General features: G+C 40.2%; 4 protein-coding genes across 4 annotated transcripts in view; 2 read left to right on the forward strand and 2 right to left on the reverse strand.

The window, feature by feature from the left end:
* Positions 1–5,880, reverse strand: part of LOC103512610 (DNA excision repair protein ERCC-6-like) — an 11,788-nt gene extending 5,908 nt beyond the window's left edge. Inside the window, exons 1-4 of the mRNA XM_026826046.1 lie at positions 4,682–5,880; positions 4,203–4,413; positions 3,249–3,952; positions 2,222–2,734 (exon numbers count right to left, since the gene is read on the reverse strand). Coding sequence (XP_026681847.1) covers positions 2,222–2,734; positions 3,249–3,952; positions 4,203–4,413; positions 4,682–5,880 — 2,627 coding nt within the window. The remainder of the gene's footprint in view (positions 1–2,221; positions 2,735–3,248; positions 3,953–4,202; positions 4,414–4,681) is intronic.
* A 2,197-nt stretch (positions 5,881–8,077) lies between these two features.
* On the forward strand, positions 8,078–12,052 carry LOC103512613 (DNA excision repair protein ERCC-6-like; the record flags this gene model as incomplete). The annotated part of the gene is given in 5 exon segments (XM_026826041.1): positions 8,078–8,389; positions 9,054–9,541; positions 9,605–9,757; positions 10,057–10,243; positions 10,733–12,052. Coding segments are annotated over 5 exon segments (2,460 nt in total), but the record flags the coding sequence as incomplete, so codon positions are not given.
* A 1-nt stretch (position 12,053) lies between these two features.
* On the reverse strand, positions 12,054–13,894 carry LOC103512614 (E3 ubiquitin-protein ligase COP1; the record flags this gene model as incomplete). Its single annotated transcript, XM_026826042.1, has 3 exons — positions 13,828–13,894; positions 12,880–13,525; positions 12,054–12,754 (listed from the first exon to the last, which is right to left on the reverse strand). Coding segments are annotated over exons 2-3 (1,008 nt in total), but the record flags the coding sequence as incomplete, so codon positions are not given.
* Positions 13,895–16,677: 2,783 nt separating this feature from the next.
* LOC103512615 (glycogen-binding subunit 76A-like) lies at positions 16,678–23,949 on the forward strand. The gene is made up of 3 exons (XM_008477388.3): positions 16,678–17,290; positions 21,949–22,079; positions 23,055–23,949. Exons 1-3 carry the CDS (start codon positions 16,678–16,680, stop codon positions 23,391–23,393), a joined length of 1,083 nt encoding a protein of 360 aa, XP_008475610.1. The 3' UTR covers positions 23,394–23,949.
* Positions 23,950–24,035: the final 86 nt, after the last annotated feature.

Below are 24,035 nucleotides of genomic sequence, written 5' to 3' on the forward strand. Positions count from 1 at the left end.
TTCTCTTTGCACAGCAATGATAGAGGAAGAACAGATGTTACACACTTGGAATAACTAAAATGGGCATAGCTTTATCCCTAATAAAATGCTTTAATGTAAGTAATCAATTGTAGGTAATGTAGGTATTTGGTATTTTGCTTTAATGTAGGTAATCAATTTCTTTTGTTCCAGTTCTTCACTCCTATCCTGAAGAGGAGAAAGCTTTGCAATGTAAAATTGTTTGTCTGCTCCAACTGAATAAATTTGATGAGGCACTTCAAACATTCAACAAGTATTCGGAAATCTCAGATAATCTGTATTTTGAGAAAGCTTATTGTCACTATCGGCTGAACAATATAAGCAAAGCTTTGGAAACAATCAATGAGTCTGAGGACAATTCTCTCCGCATGAAAGAACTGAAAGCTCAAGTCTTGTACAGATTAGAAAAGTAAGAGAAAATAATGGTACTTGTGCAGAAGTCATGTCCGTGGAATATTGCTACCAAAGGGACTGACACAAACAAGCAGTGACTAGTGTTATTATAGGGTTAGGTTAAATGCAAGAAGGAGTTTTCACAATTAGAGCAGTGATTGGTGTTATTATAGGGTTAGGTTAAATACATAAAGGAACTTTTCTTTTCTATGGACGTGACTTCTGCATAATTACCAAAATAACTTCATTTTGAAAATTTCCCCCTCTCTAATCATGAGCCCGCCCCTTATCCCTATGAATAATGAGATAATAATAGTGCTTATTTATACTGAATATATATAGGACCTAACATCAACTCTTTATGTGTACCCTTTTAATTAGCTCAAAGTCATGAAATCCCTGTAAATATAGTGTACAAGACATAAGTGTAAGAACCAACGTAAGTTCCTCCAAATAGGTATTTAATTAATTCTCCTTTATTTTCAGCTATGAAGAGTGCTTCAGAGTTTACAAAGATGTGATGAAGAATACACATGATGAGTACGAGGATGAACGAGAAACAAACTTGGCTGCTGTCATTGCCAATCTGGCTGCAACTCAATCAGTAAGCTGAGTTTATTTATATATTGTTATTATTTTTTTAATCATTATTTACTTTTTTTTTTTAATATATTTTCCAGAGAGAATATTATTTAACAAAGTTAATTTTGTTTACCATGAAATTTAGGCATACCTACTTAAATGCTTGACACAAATGACATTTTCCTCTTAACACCCATCAATAGATTTTATGATTGAAGCACCACCCTTGAGATCCAGAGTTCACTGTGCTAACACCACTGTGTAAAATAGATGGAAGATTTTTAGAAGCTTAACCCATCCTTTAGGGCTGTTTGCCCCTACACCTAAGCCTTGGATTGAGCTTTTTGTGTATGATTAAGGTTGGAATCTTGGCTGTAATTTATTGGAAAAAAAGGTAAGAACCCTGAACCTAAGTAATATGTTTCTAATTAGTAATTTATGTACCTATGTTGTTTTCACAGAAAGTAGAAGTACCTGAGCTGAGAGAGAGCACATATGAGATAGTGTACAATTCAGCGTGCAGTCTGATAGGCAAGGGTCAGTATGTGGAGGCCGAGAAGAAACTCAGACTGGCGGAGAAGCTGTGGAAGGAAGTATAAAAAATATAACACTAAAAGAAGTTGGTAAAATAATCTGGTAACACATTTTTAGATGCACACCATAAAAGCAACACTTCATTACAAGACATCCAAACATATTTCGTGATAGGCATTGCTTCCCACTTTTCTTGTACCTACATTGGTACCTTCTTTTTCCGTACTTTCCCCAATTTTATTTGGGGTTGGTGTTAGTTACCCTACTTTATCCCACCTCTCAGTATCCCATGTAATACCTCCTACCTTCTCTCTTTATTCTTCCTCAACCTTATCTCTCCACCTCAGTTTTGGTCTCACTTTTTTTCTCTTCCCTTGTATGACTAGTTCCTCTACTTTTTTTTTTTTTAGTAACTCTTGTCTTAGTATGTCCTTCATCCAAATCATTTTTCCTCCACATGGAGATTCATTCAGCTCATACAGCCATTGCACACCGACCTTTTGGTATTTGAACAGCTTCTCCCAAAGTTCCTGCGGGATTTTGAATCCGAAGAAGTCAAACTTATGGAACTCCTGGAAATGTCCTGCATCTGGTCTTGACTTCTCCCAATATCTGACTCGGCGCTGATATGCGCCTTCATCCCCATCATCCCTCTCCTTGTAGTTCTTCCTCTTCCTTCTACTCTCTTCATCTGAGCCCTCCACATGGAGATTCATTCAGTTCATACAGCCATTGCACACCGACCTTTTGGTATTTGAACAGCTTCTCCCAAAGTTCCTGCGGGATTTTGAATCCGAAGAAGTCAAACTTATGGAACTCCTGGAAATGTCCTGCATCTGGTCTTGACTTCTCCCAATATCTGACTCGGCGCTGATATGCGCCTTCATCCCCATCATCCCTCTCCTTGTAGTTCTTCCTCTTCCTTCTACTCTCTTCATCTGAGGAGTACCACTCCCCCTCACTATCCTCCTCATCCTCAGACCTGCGCTCTTTCTTGATCTTGATCTTCTTCGGTTTGGGAGGTTCAAGGTCATATTCAAACTCTTCATCTTCAGACATAGGTTCATCAGCTGAAGGTTCATAATCACTACCACTTGGTTCATCAAAGTCTATCGTCCCTTCCTCCCCAGGCAAAGCACCAGGTCTATAACTCCAATGTTTCACTATCCTCCTCATCCTCAGACCTGCGCTCTCTCTTGATCTTGATCTTCTTCGGTTTGGGTGGTTCAAGGTCATATTCAAACTCTTCATCTTCAGACATAGGTTCATCAGGTGAAGGTTCATAATCACTACCACTTGGTTCATCAAAGTCTATCGTCCCTTCCTCCCCAGGCAAAGCACCAGGTCTATAACCACTCCCCCTCACTATCCTCCTCATCCTCAGACCTGCGCTCTCTCTTGATCTTGATCTTCTTCGGTTTGGGAGGTTCAAGGTCATATTCAAACTCTTCATCTTCAGACATAGGTTCATCAGCTGAAGGTTCTCTCTACATGCCCAAATCATTTTAATCTACTCTCTAGGATTTTTTTTTCAATGACCCAACATTCACTGTTTCTCTGATTTTTTTTTTCTTTTTTCACTCTTTCTTTACTGTTGGTCCCCACATCCAGTTCTCATCTATTCTTTGTATGTAAGATAGAGATAAACATTTATTTATTATAACAAATAAAGAATCTGCCAGCCTGTAGAAACCAAAGTTCAGGAGAGAAAGTTCCTCTACTTTTTTTTTTTTTTTTTTTCAGGTCTATAACTCCAATGTACATTCTCTTCCGTCTCAGTACCGAGGTTCTCCTTCACATAGCGCTTGGTCTTCCTGGTGATTCTCTTGATTGCTTTCTGGCGGAATGTTGGCTTTGGTTTTGGAATGTTGGTGTTCCTCCCCAGTATAGCACCGAATGGTGTGATCTCCCCCAGTCTCACTGCTGCCTCCTGTTCTGTCTCCCCCTCCTCTTGTAGCTTGTTCCACTGAGGAACACACTGCTCTACGTCTGTGTGTATATGTTGCTCCAGCTGTTGTATACAACCCATCTCAAACGTCTGTTCATCATAACACGTTAGTCCTTCAATATTACCCAATCCTTCTTCCTGAGTGACATCGATCGCTTGGATTGTGTTCCTGTCGATCTGGAATGGTTTGGCAGGTTCTGGTTCTATGTCTGTGTGTATATGTTGCTCCAGCTGTTGTATACAACCCATCTCAAACGTCTGTTCATCATAACACGTTAGTCCTTCTATATTACCCAATCCTTCTTCCTGAGTGACATCGATCGCTTGGATTGTGTTCCTGTCGATCTGGAATGGTTTGGCAGGTTCTGGTTCTACAGATTCCGTGGAGAGATCTTTGTCTGCCTGTGAGGATTCGTTATCATCCATATCCATTGTGATTAGAGTCGGTACAATGCTTGGATCAGTCTCTTTAGTATGCTGGGAACAGAAAGTAACGAGATGACCAATCAGATAAGAAACGGAAGTCCCTAAACTATGGAATGGAAAGAATAATAATTTTTCTTCTAAAAATTATTTTTTTTTTTAAATGCTATTTTATCCAGAATGCTAATAAAATTCGTGAGAAGTCGTGGAATTGGACAGTGGACACAGATCATAAATTTCCATCAGTTCTTTCCTTTTCCTTCTACCACGAAGCCTTTGAAGCAGAGAGCATTTACCTATTCACCCAGCCCTGCTGTCGATTGGCCATGGCTTGTTTCCTCTTCTTTATCTTGTCTAGGAGTAGCGTAGGAACTTTGAAGGATCCATTGTTCCCGGTCCAGGTCGGTATCCCGGCTGCTGCATTGTGGCAGGACCGGCGCGACTCTTGTATCGCTTCTATCGCTTTATGAGCAATCTCTTCCGCTTCCTTCTCAACCACTACATAGTCCGGACACCCCTCCTGAAACCTAAGTGCTCAACAGAACAAAACACAAGAATATGTTGTCAAAATACTGTGGATTTCATTGTTTTTTTTATTAAAAACTAACAAGTGACAAAAACTAATATGAAACTATAATTTACATTTTATTTTGTGGCATTTTATACAAAGAAACCTAAGAAGTTCCTACCTGGGTGTTCAGAATGCAAAAATGTTTAGCTGATTCTACTTATTGGCAAAAGTAATGGTGAGTATAAAGACAAAAATAGCTGTAATGGGTGCACCCCTCCTCCATAATCTTATCGTGTTTCATCGCCGTACAGATGTTGGACTTGGAGAATAACTTCTCCAGAATATAGTCGTCCTGTTTTTGCCTCACTTCTTGCTCGCTCTTTTCTTTCTTCGGCTTTTCCTTGCCGACCAGATAAGGCACATGTTCTCCATCCACCAAGGAATCTCTCTCACGATGTCTTGACTTCTTCTTTTTCTTCTTGTGTCTGGAATGACTGCTGCTGTCTGATTCTATACTAGTGTGGTGGTGATTACTTGTACTGGGTGAAATGCTACTATGTTTTGCATCAGAGCGGTTACTGCTGGTTGATGCAATGCTAGAATGCCTTGAATCATGGTGGCTACTGGCACTTGGTGCTTTGCTAGTGTGGTGGTGATTACTCGTACTGGGTGAAATGCTACTATGTTTTGCATCAGGGTTATTACTGCTGGTTGATGCAATGCTAGAATGCCTTGAATCATGGTGGTTACTGGCACTTGAAGCTATGTTGGTTTGGTGATCATTACAAGTGCTTGGTAGAATACTAGAATCATGTCCGTGTGATCGTGGATCTCTTGAGCTAATACATCTGTCTCGTTTATTACCATCACCTTGACTTTCAGCAGTACCATTCGTACTCTCAGAGGTATCACATGAATTTCTACTGCCAGGAATCTCACTTGAACTTTTACTCTCAGAAATATCGTTCGTATTTTTACCGTCAGAAGTATTATTACCTGAAGTGTCACTTACACGCACATTAGAGTCATCTGGTACAGGCTCATTAGTTATAGGTATTTCGATGGAATGGTTTTCATTTGCACATTCTTTGGTCTCGATTACTTTGTCAGTTGGTGTTTCGTTTGGAGTTCGATCCATCGTATTCGATGTTACATCATTTGTACTGGATTCGGGGTTTTTGTTTGAAGTTTCATCAATTTTCTCAATTGAAGTATCATCAGTCTTAATGCTTTTTGTTATATCAATTTCTTTGGTTGATGTTCCCTCAGAGTCCTTGGTTGATGTCTCCTCAGTTTTCTTGTCTCGTAATAGTTCTAGACTCCCTGATGTTACCGTACTCGGGGACATCGGAAAGCTGTCTCCTATGTCAAATTCCTCAATAAGGAAGATATCGTGTCTGCCTCGACAGATAGTCAACTCAAGCTGTGGAATATCAACAAACCAAACTGCTTGCGTTCCTTCGTGGGGCATATCAATGATAAGAACTTCGTTGGGTTAGCAACAGATGGCGACTATGTAGCGTGTGGTTCTGAGAATAACTCACTGTATATCTACTACAAAGGGCTTAGCAAACACATGCATGCGTATAGGTTTGACACGGTGCGAAGTATGTTGGAGAGAGATAGAAATGAAGATGATACGAATGAGTTTGGCTGTATATCTACTATAAAGGCCTTAGCAAACACATGCATGCGTATAGGTTTGACACGGTGCGAAGTATGTTGGAGAGAGATAGAAATGAAGATGATACGAATGAGTTTGAAGTCTGGAACTATTACGAGACAAGAAAACTGAGGAGACATCTACCAAGGACTCTGAGGGAACATCAACCAAAGAAACTGATACATCAACAAGCAATAAGGCTGATATTACTTCAATCGAGAAAACTGATGAAACATCGAACATGAACCCTGAATCCAGTGCAGATGATGTAACATCGAATACGATGGATCGAACTCCAAACGAAACACCAACTGACAAAGTAATCGAGACCAAAGACTGCGCAGATGAAAACCATTCCATCGAAATACCTATAACTAACGAGCCCGCACCAAATGACTCTGATGTGCGTGTAAGTGACACTTCAGGTAATAATACTTCTGACGGTAAAAATACGAACGATATTTCTGAGAGTAAAAGTTCAAGTGAGATTCCTGACTGTAGAAATTCATGTGATACTTCTGAGAGTACGAATGGTACTGCTGAAAGTCAAAGTGATGTTGATAAACGAGACAAATGTATTAGCTCAAGAGATCCACGATCACACGGACATGATTCTAGTATTGTACCAAGCACTAGTAATGATCACCAAACCAACATAGCTTCAAGTGCCAGTAACCACCATGATTCAAGGCATTCTAGCATTGCATCAACCAGCAGTAATAACCCTGATGCGAAATATAGTAGCATTAGCATGTCACCCAGTATGAGTAATCACCACACTAGCAAAGCACCAAGTGCCAGTAGCCACCATGATTCAAGGCATTCTAGCACTGCATCAACCAGCAGTAATAACCCTGATGCGAAACATAGTAGCATTTCACCCAGTACGAGTAATCACCACCACACTAGTATAGAATCAGGCGGCAGCAGACATTCCAGACACAAGAAGAAAAAGAAGAAGTCAAGACATCGTGAGAGAGATTCCTTGGTGGATGGAGAACATGTGCCTTATCTGGTCGTCTTCGCAATACGGTAGATTGAGCGTGTTCGTATTTTGCACAGACACACATATCAGTTCTGCCGCAACTTTGTTCGTGATTTGGCCGCAGTACTGTCGCGGCGCGCAGATGTGTACGCACCTTTATCTACCATATCTACCCGTTCTGTATTTTACTCAAGCGTTTGCTATTGTTTACGACTCTGAATGTCAGCCCAGAGCCTCACTTGAGAGTTCTATGTAGCGCGCTCTATCCTTGTAGTTCTAGGATCTTGATAATCCCTTATAATTCACATTATCTGAACGTTCGAGGTCTGAAGTCCAAACTCAAGGATCTAACATGTGGTTTTACAGAACACGAATAGGTATAACATATATTTTTATAATCCCTTGACTATTGGCAGCTACTAGTACTCTACTCAACTGTCTCCAGCATACTGCAGATACAAACTCATTCGTATCATCTTCATTTCTATCTCGCTCCAACATACTTCGCACCGTGTCAAACCTATACGCATGCATGTGTTTGCTGAGGCCTTTATAGTAGATATACAACGAGTTATTCTCAGAACCACACGCTACATAGTCGCCATCTGTTGCTAACCCAACGAAGTTCTTATCATTGATATGCCCCACGAAGGAACTCTCCAACATACTTCGCACCGTGTCAAACCTATACGCATGCATGTGTTTGCTGAGGCCTTTATAGTAGATATACAGTGAGTTATTCTCAGAACCACACGCTACATAGTCACCATCTGTTGCTAACCCAACGAAGTTCTTATCATTGATATGCCCCACGAAGGAACGCAAGCAATTTGGTTTGTTGATATTCCACAGCTTGAGTTGACTATCTGTCGAAGCAGACACAATATCTTCCTTATTGAGGAATTTGACATAGGAGACAGCTTTCCGATGTCCTTTGAACACAGCGAGTGCCTCCTTGGTATTCCTCAAATCATAATAATGAACACAATGATCAGCAGAACCGAATGCGAGATGACATGAACTAAGACACTCAAGGAAATCATTTCACCATTCATGTTAAGACGAATGAAGAAAGATGTGATGGAACATTTGCAACTACCCAACAAGTCAGAGCAGGTGTTATTCTGTAAATTAAGTGATGAACAGGTGAGACAATACAGAGGATATCTTAACAGTGGAGATGTGAATGATATTCTATCTGGGAGATTGAAAATATTTGTCGGTCTAATCAAACTCCGTAAGATCTGTAACCATCCTGATCTGTTCTCAGGCGGTCCTAAGCTATTGAGAGGTGATAGAGAAGAGGATATTCCTGAAGAAGAGAGGTGTTAAGTGATGAACAGGTGAGACAATACAGAGGATATCTTAACAGCGGAGATGTGAATGATATTCTGTCTGGGAGATTGAAAATATTTGTCGGTCTCATCAAACTCCGTAAGATCTGTAACCATCCTGATCTGTTCTCAGGTGGTCCTAAGCTATTGAGAGGTGATAGAGAAGAGGATATTCCTGAAGAAGAGAGGTTTGGATACTGGGGGAAGGCAGGGAAGATGATTGTTCTGTCCACCTTGCTGAAGATGTGGTTCAAGCAGAAACATCGTGTGCTGCTGTTTTCACAGAGCAGACAAATGTTGGGGATATTTGAAATGTTCCTCAAGGAGAGTAACTACAAGTATTTGAAGATGGACGGAACAACACACATCGGCTCCAGACAAACCCTAGTCAACAAGTTTAACTCTGATTCTTCCTACTTCATTATGATTCTTACTACCAGGGTCGGCGGCTTCGGTAATTATTCTGTAAATTAAGTGATGAACAGGTGAGACAATACAGAGGATATCTTAACAGCGGAGATGTGAATGATATTCTATCTGGGAGATTGAAAATATTTGTCGGTCTCATCAAACTCCGCAAGATCTGTAACCATCCTGATCTGTTCTCAGGCGGTCCTAAGCTATTGAGAGGTGATAGAGAAGAGGATATTCCTGAAGAAGAGAGGTTTGGATACTGGGGGAAGGCAGGGAAGATGATTGTCCTGTCCACCTTGTTGAAGATGTGGTTCAAGCAGAAACATCGTGTGCTCTTGTTTTCACAAAGCAGACAAATGTTGGGAATATTTGAAATGTTCCTCAAGGAGAATAACTACAAGTATTTGAAGATGGACGGAACAACACACATTGGCTCCAGACAAACCCTAGTCAACAAGTTTAACTCTGATTCTTCCTACTTCATTATGATTCTTACTACCAGGGTCGGCGGCTTCGGTATCAACCTGACAGGGGCGGACAGGGTTGTTATCTATGATCCTGACTGGAATCCTGCCACGGATGTACAAGCCAGGGAGCGTGCCTGGAGGATAGGACAGGAGAAACAAGTCACTGTGTATCGCCTCATTACTGCAGGTACCATTGAAGAGAAAATGTATCATCGGCAAATCTTCAAGCAATTCCTGGCGAATCGAGTTCTGAATGATCCGGAGAAAATGTACCATCGGCAAATCTTCAAGCAATTCCTGGCGAATCGAGTTCTGAATGATCCAAAACAAAGACGATTCTTCAAGGAGAACGATCTCATGGAACTGTTTACACTTCAAGATCAACAATCTGAGAGCACAGAGACCTCAGCCATATTTGCCGGTACAGGTTCCGAAATCAAAATGGATAAGAAGAAGAAAATCAACCACTTTGATTTGAAACCAGAGCGACCCAAGCCACATAAGCCAAAGAAAAAACACACGAAGGAGTCAAGTGTTACTTTCTCAAAAGAGAAAATTGAAGCTATGAAGAGATTGGCGCAGAAAATAAATGAGAAGTTTCAGTGTGAATCTACCACGCCTACGAGTACAGTAACATCATTCTTTTTTTTTTACGTACCAAAAAATATTTAAAATTCGCTAATTGTCGTTTTATGCGTTCGTGATGTGTTTTCGAATCGAAAAATTTTAATTCGTCATTTTTCAAGTGCAATGGTTGTTTCGACGTTGTTTTTGAGGAGTCAAGTGTTACTTTCTCAAAAGAGAAAATTGAAGCTATGAAGAGATTGGCGCAGAAAATAAATGAAAAGTTTCAGTCTGAATCTACCACGCCTACGAGTACGGTGACATCAGGGAGTCTAGAACTATTACGAGACAAGAAAACTGAGGAGACATCAACCAAAGAAACTGATACATCAACAAGCAATAAGACTGCCTGATTCTATACTAGTGTGGTGGTGATTACTCGTACTGGGTGAAATGCTACTATGTTTTGCATCAAATCGGTTACTGCTGGTTGATGCAATGCTAGAATGCCTTGAATCATGGTGGCTACTGGCACTTGGTGCTTTGCTAGTGTGGTGGTGATTACTCATACTGGGTGAAATGCTACTATGTTTCGCATCAGGGTTATTACTGCTGGTTGATGCAATGCTAGAATGCCTTGAATCATGGTGGTTACTGGCACTTGAAGCTATGTTGGTTGGCACAAAACAATTAAAAACTATGTAACAAAACAACACAACATACCCAACAATAAAATTAAAATCTATACATTGTCTTACTTATTCGAAAAGTCTGACATTTTAAATTATCATTTTATACCAAAAACCATTGAAATTCATTGGGTCCAATATTATACATTCACATATTTTACATTAAGGCAATAAATAGCCCACATCAATATCACAGCTTAACAGAAGCTACTCAGAGCTTCATTTCTAGCAAGGTACGTTCACAACTTCGCAATCATGAAGCCTGAATCCAGTGCAGATGATGTAACATCGAACATGAACCCTGAATCCAGTGCAGATGATGTAACATCGAACATGAACCCTGAATCCAGTGCAGATGACGTAACATTGAATACGATGGATCGAACTCCAAACGAAACACCAACTGACAAAGTAATCGAGACCAAAGACTGTGCAGATGAAAATCATTCCATCGAAATACCTATAACTAACGAGCCCGTACCAGATGACTCTAATGTGCGTGTGAGTGACACTTCAGGTAATAATACTTCTGACGGTAAAAATACGAACGATATTTCTGAGAGTAAAAGTTCAAGTGAGATTCCTGACTGTAGAAATTCATGTGATACTTCTGAGAGTACGAATGGTACTGCTGAAAGTCAAAGTGACGTTAATAAACGAGACAAATGTATTAGCTCAAGAGATCCACGATCACACGGACATGATTCTAGTATTGTACCAAGCACTAGTAATGATCACCAAACCAACATAGCTTCAAGTGCCAGTAACCACCGTGATTCAAGATATTCTAGAATTGCATCAACCAGCAGTAATAACGCTGATGCGAAACATAGTAGCATATCACCCAGTACGATTAATCACCACCACACTAGCAAAGCACCAAGTGCCAGTAGCCACCATGATTCAAGGCATTCTAGCATTGCATCAACCAGCAGTAACCGATTTGATGCAAAACATAGTAGCATTTCACCCAGTACGAGTAATCACCACCACACTAGTATAGAATCAGGCAGCAGCAGTCATTCCAGACACAAGAAGAAAAAGAAGAAGTCAAGACATCGTGAGAGAGATTCCTTGGTGGATGGAGAACATGTGCCTTATCTGGTCGGCAAGGAAAAGCCGAAGAAAGAAAAGAGCGAGCAAGAAGTGAGGCAAAAACAGGACGACTATATTCTGGAGAAGTTATTCTCCAAGTCCAACATCTGTACGGCGATGAAACACGATAAGATTATGGAGGAGGGGTGTCCGGACTATGTAGTGGTTGAGAAGGAAGCGGAAGAGATTGCTCATAAAGCGATAGAAGCGATACAAGAGTCGCGCCGGTCCTGCCACAATGCAGCAGCCGGGATACCGACCTGGACCGGGAACAATGGATCCTTCAAAGTTCCTACGCTACTCCTAGACAAGATAAAGAAGAGGAAACAAGCCATGGCCAATCGACAGCAGGGCGGCTCAAGTGAAATGTTCAAGAAGGCGGCTGCGAACACGGAGACCGGGTTGATAGAGCAGATCATAGAGTTTGTTTCCAGTCCGTCATCTCTATGCAAGGATAATGCACATCCACGACATCCTGGATGACAGCATTATAATCAAACACTTTGATACGTTTAGTAACTCCTGAGATAGCAAAGAACTCGTTGTCTTTATCAAATTCAATACTAGATACGATTGTGAAGTTATTGAATAAATCACTCGAGAAGTTCAAGGTGGCAAGACATTTGAATCCACTGTAACGTGAAGACTTGACAATATTCTCTTTGAATAACTCAAGTCCCTTCTCCAGACTCTTATCTCGCTCTGAACTCTTCACACGATTGTCTTTGTTCAGCATCAAATCTTTGGCTCGTATGGTAAAGAAACATTCTACAAAATCATCAAAGTGTGTCTGTAGTCTTCTCTTCCTCTGCATACAGCATGCTGTGTCCAGACTAGTTATCTTCTGATTCTCCATACCTGCTGCTGTCTCTGCATCCTCTACAGCTCTGCTCAGTCTACTGCGTCTATCATCTACTTCTCTTATAATATCTTCTACTTGTTTCATATCCCGTGTGACAAGGTTCACTTCCTGAGTGATTTGAGCAAGCTGGGATTCCTTACGACTCAGGAGATCCTTGAGGAATTCATAGAGAAGTTTGTACTGGGCTACACTGGACTCTGCCTCTAGTAAATGTTTCCTCTGATTCAACACCTCCAGCATGAGGTTTACATCAGGTAATGACAGGTTCTGAGATTCTGAAGCTACAACTCATAGAGAAGTTTGTACTGGGCGACACTGGACTCGGCCTCTAGTAAATGTTTCCTCTGATTCAACACCTCCAGCATGAGGTTTACATCAGGTAATGACAGGTTCTGAGATTCTGAAGCTACAAAATCCCTCAGCCCATCCGAGTCTTGTGCAGATTTTATCTTGTGTTTCTGCACCAACTCATTGAGTAAGAAGTTTGGGAACACACTGTTCATATCCGGTAGGCTGGCACTACACTTGGGACATTTGATTTGAAGTTCGACACACTTGGATATGCATGAGAAGCAGAAGGTATGTCCACACCGTGTGATGTGAGCTTCTCGTATGAGCTCAAAACAGATTGGACACAGGAGATCATTGTCTGGCGGGGAGTGTTGTCGCTTGAGAGAGCGGGAGGGGGTGCTAGTAGCAGACATGGAGGCTGGGAGGGGAGGGAGAGGAGAGGACCTGGAACACAAGAGAATAAGGCGACCATGTCTGCTACATTGCACATACAAGAACTGTTTGTCTTAAGGTGCTACTTAATGGGTAGTTAAAATCATAAAAAATATAACACTAAAAAAAGTTGGTAAAATTATCTGGTAACACCTTTTTAGATGCACACCATAAAAGCAACACTTCATTACAAGACATCCAAACATATTTTGTGATAGGCATTGATTCCCACTTTTCTTGTACCTACATTGGTACCTTCTTTTTCCGTACTTTCCCCAATTTTATTTGGAGTTGGTGTTAGTTACCCTACTTTATCCTACCTCTCAGTATCCCATGTAATAACCATGTCTGCTACATTGCACATACAAGAACTGTTTGTCTTAAGGTGCTACTTAATGGGTAGGTAAAATCATAAAAAATACAACACTAAAAAAAGTTGGTAAAATTATCTGGTAACACATTTTTAGATGCACACCATAAAAGTAACACTTCATTACAAGACATCAAAACATATTCTGTGATAGGCATTGCTTCCCACTTTTCTTGTACCTACATACCTTCTTTTTCCGTACTTTCCCCAATTTTATTTGGAGTTGGTGTTAGTTACCCTACTTTATCCTACCTCTCAGTATCCCATGTAATGTATCCCTTCCTTCTCCTACCTTCTCTCATTATTCTTCCCTTATCTCTCCACCTTAGTTTTGGTCTCACTTTTTTTTTCTTCCCTTGTATGACTAGTTCCTCTACTTTTTTTTTCAATGACCCAACATTCACTGTTTCTCTGATTTTTTTTTTTTTCCTTTTTCACTCTTCCTTTACTGTTGGTCCTCTCATCTCTTCTCTGTATGTAAGATAGAGAGAAACATTTATTTATTATAACAAATAAAGAATCTGCCAGCCTGTAGAAACCAAAGTTCATAGATGTAGAGGGGAGGGGGATGGATGATACGGAGTCAAAGCATCTGTAGTCTGGTATTTCCGGGTTATAAACAGATTTAAAATGGACTGCGAAAGCATCTGCTATCATACGAGAGTCTGAGGTCACTACATCATTGATCTTGAAACACTGCTGATTCCTAGAGGCTTTCTTTTCTTTAGAAAAATTCCAAAAACAACGAGGATTCTGTTTGGAATCGTTCGCTATTTTCTTAACATGTACCTGATAGTCTTTAGAGATTTGGGCTTTAAGTTGGGTGCTAATACTTTTGATAGTTTGCCGAATATGTATGCTTTTATATTTACGAGACACTAATCGTTTTTTACGTCGGAAAAGTTTTCTAGCAAGGAAAGACCACCAACTAGGTGTTTTGTAGGTATTATTATCCCATCAGAATAAAATCCGCCTCGGGCGGGAATCGAACCCGCGGCCTAGCGCTTACAAGGCAGACGCACTACCAACCAAGCTAACTACTACGAGTACAGTAACATCAGGGAGTCTAGAACTATTACGAGACAAGAAAACTGAGGAGACATCAACCAAAGAAACTGATACATCAACAAGCAATAAGACTGATATTACTTCAATCGAGAAAACTGATGAAACATCGAACATGAACCCTGAATCCAGTGCAGATGATGAAACATCGAACATGAACCCTGAATCCAGTACAAATGATGTAACATCGAATACGATGGATCGAACTCCAAACGAAACACCAACTGACAAAGTAATCAAGACCAAAGACTGCGCAGATGAAAACCATTCCATCGAAATACCTATAACTAATGAGCCCGCACCAGATGACTCTAATGTGCGTGTAAGTGACACTTCAGGTAATAATACTTATGACGGTAAAAATACGAACGATATTTCTGAGAGAAAAAGTTCAAGTGAGATTCCTGACTGTAGAAATTCATGTGATACTTCTGAGAGTACGAATAGTACTGCTGAAAGTCAAAGTGATGTTAATAAACGAGACAAATGTATTAGCTCAAGAGATCCACGATCACACGGACATGATTCTAGTATTGTACCAAGCACTAGTAATGATCTATATGTTATATTCATCTGTTGTACATACAGGGTGTCCAAAGGAGTAGGTACCTCTTTTTTGAGTGTTTAGTTCGAGGGAATTGTAACTGGTAATACCTGCCACTCACGCTCTGACTGAGCTTAATCGTCCCGAAATTGAAGACACAGAATGAGGACAGGATAAGAGAAAGCCAGCCGTTCCAACTACCTTCCAAGCTAACCAGGCCGCGGTTAGGGACGAATTTGACTCTAAAGGCTCGTTTGCCCTCTTTCTTCGATTTCGGGACGATAACACCTGCGTTACTTCGGTTGTTACAGTTCCCTCTGGTAGTGGCGTAGCGTGGTCTAACTCCAAGTGTAGGGCGGACACTAATTTCTATCACAATATCTATCTAATAAAAATACAATAATTCTTTAAAGTCAATATTTAAGGGTATTTGAGTTGGAATTTTCGAGTGTATGGCCGCCATACACGCCCTACATGAACGCTACGCCACTGCCCTCTGGTAGATTCGTGAACATTAGCACACCTATGGGACCTTTGATACACCTTAGCCTCTAGGTGAGCTTTTTGTGTGTTCCCTCTTGGGGCCGTATCCAGGGGGGGGGGATGCTCCAAATTTCTGGAGACTTGCCTACAGTAATAGAGAAAAATTGAACCTGTGAGGGGGGTGGGCAGTTCGCACTCCCTAAATACGGTCCTGTTATCTCTAGTAAAAGTCTTATTCTAAAGCTAACCCTTTTCAATTTCGGGGTACTTCATTGTTTGAACACCCTGTATGTTCATCTGGTGTATTTATATGAGCACGCATGCACCCATGACGCCCTTGCTATCACCTCTGCCCCTCCTCTCCCTCCATTAGGAGGGAGAGAGGGGAGGGGGGGCTTCTCCAATTTTCTGATTTTAATTATCACAAACACATCCGAGAGATTTGTAACATTGAACTTTCTGACGAGAAAATCTCGACTTGATCGAACGAAAATAAACGGCGTAGACGCGTTAATTGCGCGCGTAACAGAACGGTCCGTTTTGTCCCGGTTGTAAACTTTGTGAAACCATTTTTCGGGCTGAATTCGTACCGTTTTGAACCGGGACTGGGGTCAGTACCTTACCATTTGCGTAATACGTAACACAGAAAGCTCCGTTTTGTCTTGGTTGTAAACTTTGTGAGACCATTTTCCGGGCTGAATTCGTACCATTTTGAACCGGGACGACTCGAAATTGTGACCTACCTAACCAATTTGAGGTAAACTTTGTGAGACCATTTTCCGGGCTGAATTCGTACCATTTTGAACCGGGACGACTCGAAATTGTGACCTACCTAACCAGTTTGATTGTGTTGATTACTACTTTGTGTTTTTTTACCATGAAGTTTTTTCGGCAGGAAGCGGAGAAAACGGTCGGGAATTGTGTCACTGAGGGAACGTGCCTGGAGGATAGGACAGGAGAAACAAGTCACTGTGTATCGCCTCATTACTGCAGGTACCATTGAAGAGAAAATGTATCATCGGCAAATCTTCAAGCAATTCCTGGCGAATCGAGTTCTGAATGATCCGAAACAAAGACGATTCTTCAAGGAGAATGATCTCATGGAACTGTTTACACTTCAAGATCAACAATCTGAGAGCACAGAGACCTCAGCCATCTTTGCCGGTACAGGTTCTGAAATCAAAATGGATAAGAAGAAGAAAATCAACCACTTTGATTTGAAACCAGAGCGACCCAAGCCACACAAGCCAAAGAAAAAACACACGAAGGAGTCAAATGTTACTTTCTCAAAAGAAAAAATTGAAGCTATGAAGAGATTGGCGCAGAAAATAAATGAGAAGTTTCAGTGTGAATCTACCACGCCTACGAGTACGGTAACATCAGGGAGTCTAGAACTATTACGAGACAAGAAAACTGAGGAGACATCAACCAAGGACTCTGAGGGAACATCAACCAAAGAAATTGATATAACAAAAAGCATTAAGACTGATGATACTTCAATTGAGAAAATTGATGAAACTTCAAACAAAAACCCCGAATCCAGTACAAATGATGTAACATCGAATACGATGGATCGAACTCCAAACGAAACACCAACTGACAAAGTAATCGAGACCAAAGAATGTGCAAATGAAAACCATTCCATCGAAATACCTATAACTAATGAGGGCAGGAAGCGGAGAAAACGGTCGGGAATTGTGTCACTTCGTATTTTTTGTTTGGTTAATTCCCGTGTAATCTATTAACCAAATATTACCGAAATATTTACCTGTTTTGTTTAATACATATTTATTACCTACCCATTTATTTAATACCAACATAATTATTTTAACGGGATGTTTGTTTTGACTTACCCCCAATAGGAATACCTGTTTGTTTAATTTTTACGAAAATAGATTCTGTGTTGTCTTTTTTTTACGTACCAAAAAAATATTCAAAATTCGCCAATTATCGTTTTATGCGTTCGTGATGTGTTTTCGAATCGAAAAATTTTAATTCGTCATTTTTCAAGTGCAATGGTTGTTTCGACGTTTTTTTAAAGCCCGTGCCAAAAATTTCGTGTGTTTTTCTTCTTCTCTTGTTGTTTTGGGGATTGTTTTTCTGATATTTTATCTTGATATTAACCAAATATTACCGAATTATTTGCCTATTTTGTTTAATACATATTTATTACCTACCCATTTATTTAATACCAACATAATTATTTTAACGGGATGATGTTTGTTTTGACTTACCCCCAATAGGAATACCTGTTTGTTTAATTTTTACGAAAATAGATTCTGTAGGTATCTTCTTTTTTTTTTACGTACCAAAAAAATATTCAAAATTCGCCAATTATCGTTTTATGCGTTCGTGATGGGTTTTCGAATCGAAAAATTTTAATTCGTCATTTTTCAAGTGCAATGGTTGTTTCGACGTTTTTTTAAAGCCTGTGCCAAAAATTTCGTGTGTTTTTCTTCTTCTCTTGTTGTTTTGGGGATTGTTTTTCTGATATTTTATCTTGAGAGGACAATCGATTTCATTCTAGAGTAAGTATTGATCAAACTTACTGAGTTTTTTTTTTTTAGTTGGGCACCTACTACCTACTTAATTACATATACATACCTACTTGTTATGTATTTACCTAATACCTCACTAATAAAATGATACGTAGGTGTAGCTATTTATTTCTTGACCGTCCTCTATTTCTTATTGACCAATGACATTGCGCCACAACCAAAATATCATTTTAGTTGGGTATACGGTATACATAATTACTCGTTATGTATTATGTACGCACCTACTAGGTACCTACCTACCTAATTCTTTTTGATACTTCACTAATAAATAAATAATACGTAGGTGTAGGTACCTACTTATTTATTTGAGCGTCCTCTATTTCTTATTGACCAATGACATTGCGCCACAATAGAATCTTGAGTGGAAGATAACCACCTCGTCAAAGGTATCCGAGGAATTTTGCACTCTACCTGACCCTTAGAACTGGGAAACGTTCATATATCAACCGTTCGCGTTTAGGATAAAGTTCGCCCCGGTCGAGAATCAAACCCGCGACCCAGCGCTTAGGCACACGAGAACACGAACTACCTTCCTAGCTAGATAAGCTTCTACGGGTCTTATTCCATCATATGCATGTAGTGTGGCACTGAGTATGTACTACAAAGTATATTCATTGATATCAAATTATTACCCAATGATAAAAAGTAATATAGGCTCATTTATGATAGTATTTTTCGATTGATAAGACAAGCTTTTACAAAAGAAATAGTGCACATCAGCTTTTGTATTTTACTGAAGGGTGTCCAGCCAGCCTAGTTACCTTGGCTGGTAGAGCGTCTGCCTTGTAAGCGCTAGGTCGCGGGTTTGAGTCCCACCCGGGGGCGGATCTTATCGTTAACATAACAGATACCTACGGTTCGTTCTCGGAACGGCTGCCTTTCTCCTATCTCGTTCTCCTTTTCTCCTTCTCTTTTCGCTTTCGGAACGATAAGACCTTAGCACTTACAGTTCCCTCTATCAAACCTCTTCAATGTCAGCCTAGTTAGCTTACTTGGTAGTGCATCTACCTTGTAAGCGCTAGGCCGCGGGTTCGATTCCCGCCCGGGGCGGATTTTATCCTGATGGGATAATGTTCGTTCTTCCATATCATATGCATGTAGTGTGGCATTGAGTATGTACTACAAGTATATTCATTGATATCAAATTACCCAATGATAAAAAGTAATATAGGCTCATTTATGATAGTATTTTTCGATTGATAAGACGAGCTTTTACAAAAGAAATAGTGCACATCAGCTTTTGTATTTTACTGAAGGGTGTCCAGCCAGCCTAGTTACCTTGGCTGGTAGAGCGTCTGCCTTGTAACCGCTAGGTCGCGGGTTTGAGCCCCGCCCCGGGGCGGATCTTGTCCTTAACATAACAGATAAGGTTCGTTCTCGGAACGGCTGCCTTTCTCCTATCTCGTTCTCCTTCTCTTTTCGCTATCCGGATGATAAGACCTTGACAGTTAGGTACAGTATGTTCCCTGGTTTTCAAATATCCTGTCTTCCTTCTCTCTTCGCTTTCGGAACGATAAGACCTTAGCACTTACAGTTCCCTCTATCAAACCTCTTCAAGTCTTCTGACTCCATCATATGCATGTAGTGTGGCATTGAGTAGGTACTAGAAGTAGGTATATTCATTGATATCAAATATATTACCCAATGATAAAAAGTAATATAGGCTCATTTATGATAGTATTTTTCGATTGATAAGACGAGCTTTTACAAAAGAAATAGTGCACAGCTTTTGTATTTTACTGAAGGGTGTCCAGCCAGCCTAGTTACATATTGGTTGGTAGAGCGTCTGCCTTGTAAGCGCTAGGTCGCGGGTTTGAGTCCCGCCCGGGGGCGGATCTTATCCTTAACAATTTAACATAACAGATACGGTTCGTTCTCGGAACGGCTGCCTTTCTCCTATCTCGTTCTCCTTCTCTTTTCGCTATCCGGATGATAAGATCTTGACAGTTAGGTACAGTATGTTCCCTGGTTTTCAATTATCCTGTCTTCCTGTCTCAGTAGAGGTCTGATACCGAAGTCGTACAGAGGTGTTTTTTTCATATCATTTATATTCTAGTAAATTAAACAAATTTGGTATTAAAAAATAAGAAATTTTTTTCTAACCAATTTCGGTTATTTTTCTAATTTTTCTTTTTTGGAAAATAGTGACAAATAATTAAAATTTGATTAACAATTAATTTTCACAAGGAAAAAAGTGTTTGTGATAGGATTCTATAGCTGCACAACGCTCACTCAAAAATGGCCCCTGCGTGCTCGAAGTGTAACAAGTCAGTTGACTTAGGTAGAATTGATTGCTCTGTTTGTAAACAGAGTGTCCACTACCAATGTGTACCACTGGCAGACAGCACCTACTCCAGCACTGAAGTTTTTTTTTAGTTGGGCACCTACTACCTACTTAATTACATATACATACCTACTTGTCATGTATTTACCTATAGGTGCCCAATTCTTTTGGATATGTATGTACCTCACTAATAAAATGATACGTAGGTGTAGCTATTTATTTCTTGACCGTCCTCTATTTCTTATTGACCAATGACATTGCGCCACAAGTAAACGGCGTAGACGCGTTAATTGCGCGCGTAACAGATCGGTCCATTTTGTCCCGGTTGTAAACTTTGTGAGACCATTTTCCGGGCTGAATTCGTACCGTTTTGAACCGGGACTGGGGTCAGTACCTTACCATTTGCGTAATACGTAACACAGAAAGCTCCGTTTTGTCCCGGTTGTAAACTTTGTGAATACCATTTTTCGGGCTGAATTCGTACCGTTTTGAACCGGGACGACTCGAAATTGTGACCTACCTAACCAATTTGATTGTGTTGATTACTACTTTGTGTTTTTTTACCATGAAGTTTTTTCGGCAGGAAGCGGAGAAAACGGTCGGGAATTGTGTCACTTCCATGTATTTTTTGTTTGGTTAATTCCCGTGAAATCTATTAACCAAATATTACCGAATTATTTACCTATTTTGTTTAATACATATTTATTACCAACCCATTTATTTAATACCAACATAATTATTTTAACGGGATGGTTGTTTTGACTTACCCCCAATAGGAATACCTGTTTATTTTTACGAAAATAGATTCTGTTTTCTTTTTTTTACGTACCAAAAAATATTTAAAATTCGCTAATTATCGTTTTATGCGTTCGTGATGTGTTTTCGAATCGAAAAATTTTAATTCGTCATTTTTCAAGTGCAATGGTTGTTTCGACGTTGTTTTTTTAAAGCCCGTGCCAAAAATTTCGTGTGTTTTTCTTCTTCTCTTGTTGTTTTGGGGATTGTTTTTCTGATATTTTATCTTGACTAGCTAGCTACGAGTATTAGCTACCGTTTGATCAATAGGAGGGGCGCGGGTTCAATCCCAGCTGAGGCATGGAATTTCATTTCATTTATTTGAGAATTTGGCAACAATAATAGAGCTCTAAGGAGTAGGTGGTAAAGAACACTTTGACGTAAACCTCGCCCAGAGCACGGGTTCGATTCCCGGTGGGTCGAAATTTTTTCGGCTCTGTGCTTGGAATACGGGGTACACTCAGCCTCGTAAGAACAATTGACTAGCTACTTTAATCGAGTAGCGACCAGTGGCGGCATTACCAGGGTAAAAAGAAGGAGGTACTTGGTAATGCTGTAATACCCACTAAAGTTGTGAAGAAGCTCTCTGTTTTACCAATAAGAATTCATGATTTGATTGATTGATGTGATATTATTGGTTTCAGATCAACAAGGACAATTCTGTGTACTCCCTAGCAGTGTGTCCACCAATAGTAAACTAAACATTACTCTCCTGGCTTTGTTCAATCAGCCGGGATACGAACCCAACTTCTTCCAACTCCTCAACACAAACAAGGTATGTATCAACTTGATAGTTGATTCTGTAATTTTGTGAAGGTCCATATTATACAAATTGAAAATACAGGATAATTTTTACAAACTTCACTGGTTTTATATGTACATATATTTTACACTTTACAAATAAACAGACATGTTTCTGTTAAAGTTTATGAAAAAAATATCCTGTATTTTCAATTTGTAAGGTATGTATCATTAAAGTACGGCTGGTCCAGTGGTAACGCGCTTGCTTGCCATGCAGAAGGTCCCGGGTTCGAATCCCACCATCGACAAAAATTTGTACTCGTTTTTGTATGTATCAACTTGATAGTTGACTCTGTAATTTTGTGAAGGTCCATATTATACAAATTGAAAATACAGGATGGGAATGCAGACTTGGCCTTAATTTTCTGATCTCACCGCTTTTAAGGGCCGATATTTTTGGATAGGAACTTGGCCTTTTTTTTCACATTTGTGTTTTTGTGAGGGTTGAAAATACAGGATAATTTTACAAACTTCACTTATTTTATACATATATTTTACACTTTACAAATAAACAGACACTAAATGGGAAGTATTGTGTCTCTTCTCGCCCATCTGATGAGATATCAGCTCCAGGCGTTATAAATGGGGCAGAATGGAGGTACATAGGTGTTGGTGACATAAAAATTAACAAGAAAAAAATGCCAGCCTAGTTCGCTTGGAGAGTAGCGCGTCTGCTTTGTAAGCGCTAGATCGCGGGTTTGATTCCCTCCCGGAGCGGATTTTATCCTGAACAGATAAGGTTCGTTCTCGGAACGGCTGGCTTTCTCCTATCCTGTCTTACTTCTCTCTTCGCTTTCGGGATGATAAAGCCTTAGCAGTAACAGTTCCCTCTAACAAACCTCCACAATAAAAGCTGTTTCTTGCAAATACATACAAAGTCAGCATTAAACAGTAAATAGGACTGTAAATGCGCCTATTATTTGTATTTTCCAAACATCTCTTTGTGCAGGTGTGTCTGGAGAAGGTCATCATCACCCAGTACTACGACGGTCACCCTATCGTCTCCGGCACTGTACGGGTCCGCAACGAACACTTCAACAAAGCCGTCTACGTACGCTATACCACCGACCAGTGGCGTAGCTACCAGGAGGTCCTAGCCAAATACATTGAGAACTCGTGCGATGGGTATTCGGATAAGTTTAGCTTCGTGTTGTACACGCAGGGGTGGGGTCTGGCCCCGTTGAAAACAGTGGCGATGTGTTTCCGATATGTAACGGGGGGACAGGAGTACTGGGATAGCAATGGGGGACGGAACTATACGTTCCAATGTCACATGGTGAGCTCGTAACCCGGCACTGATTTGAGAAGCTGACGATCTGAAGTGCCGTGTAATACACGTGAACGAAAATAGGCCCGTTCCCACTTTTGTTGTGAGTTTAATCTGATTTTTTTTTTCGAATGTCCTGTAGCCAATGTAATTTAAATGAGACTGTTGACGATTTTTTTTTTTTTTTCCGGACGACACAATATGTCCTGTGGGCAATGTAATTTAAATGAGATTGTTTCCAAACAAACAGACGACACGATTTTTTTCCGAACGACACAAAATGTTCTTGAAGGCAATGTAATTTGAATGAGTGTGTTTCCACTACGTATGACACGATTTTTTTCCCGAACGACAAGTGGGAGTGGGAACGGACCCCGTATTCTAAGCTCAGAACCGAAAAAAAAAAACACTTCGTCACTGTCGGGAATCGAACCCGGGACCTCCTGTATACACACCGAGGAGCGTTCCTCGAGGTCAAGGAATTTTGGCTTTAATCGTGAAACCAATACAAATGTAACTTTATCCGAATTCGGAATGGAAAAAAGAAATTTCATGCGATTTTTTTTTTTTTTTTTTTTTAAATCGTCTTAGTCCGCCCAGCTTGTGATATCCAGCCTACAAGTTTAGGTGTGACACAGGTTGATTACCCTTTAATTTAACATG

This window comes from Diaphorina citri, unplaced genomic scaffold, assembly GCF_000475195.1.
Source record: "Diaphorina citri unplaced genomic scaffold, Diaci psyllid genome assembly version 1.1 scaffold864, whole genome shotgun sequence".
In the NCBI taxonomy this organism is placed as follows: Eukaryota; Metazoa; Arthropoda; class Insecta; order Hemiptera; family Psyllidae; genus Diaphorina; species Diaphorina citri.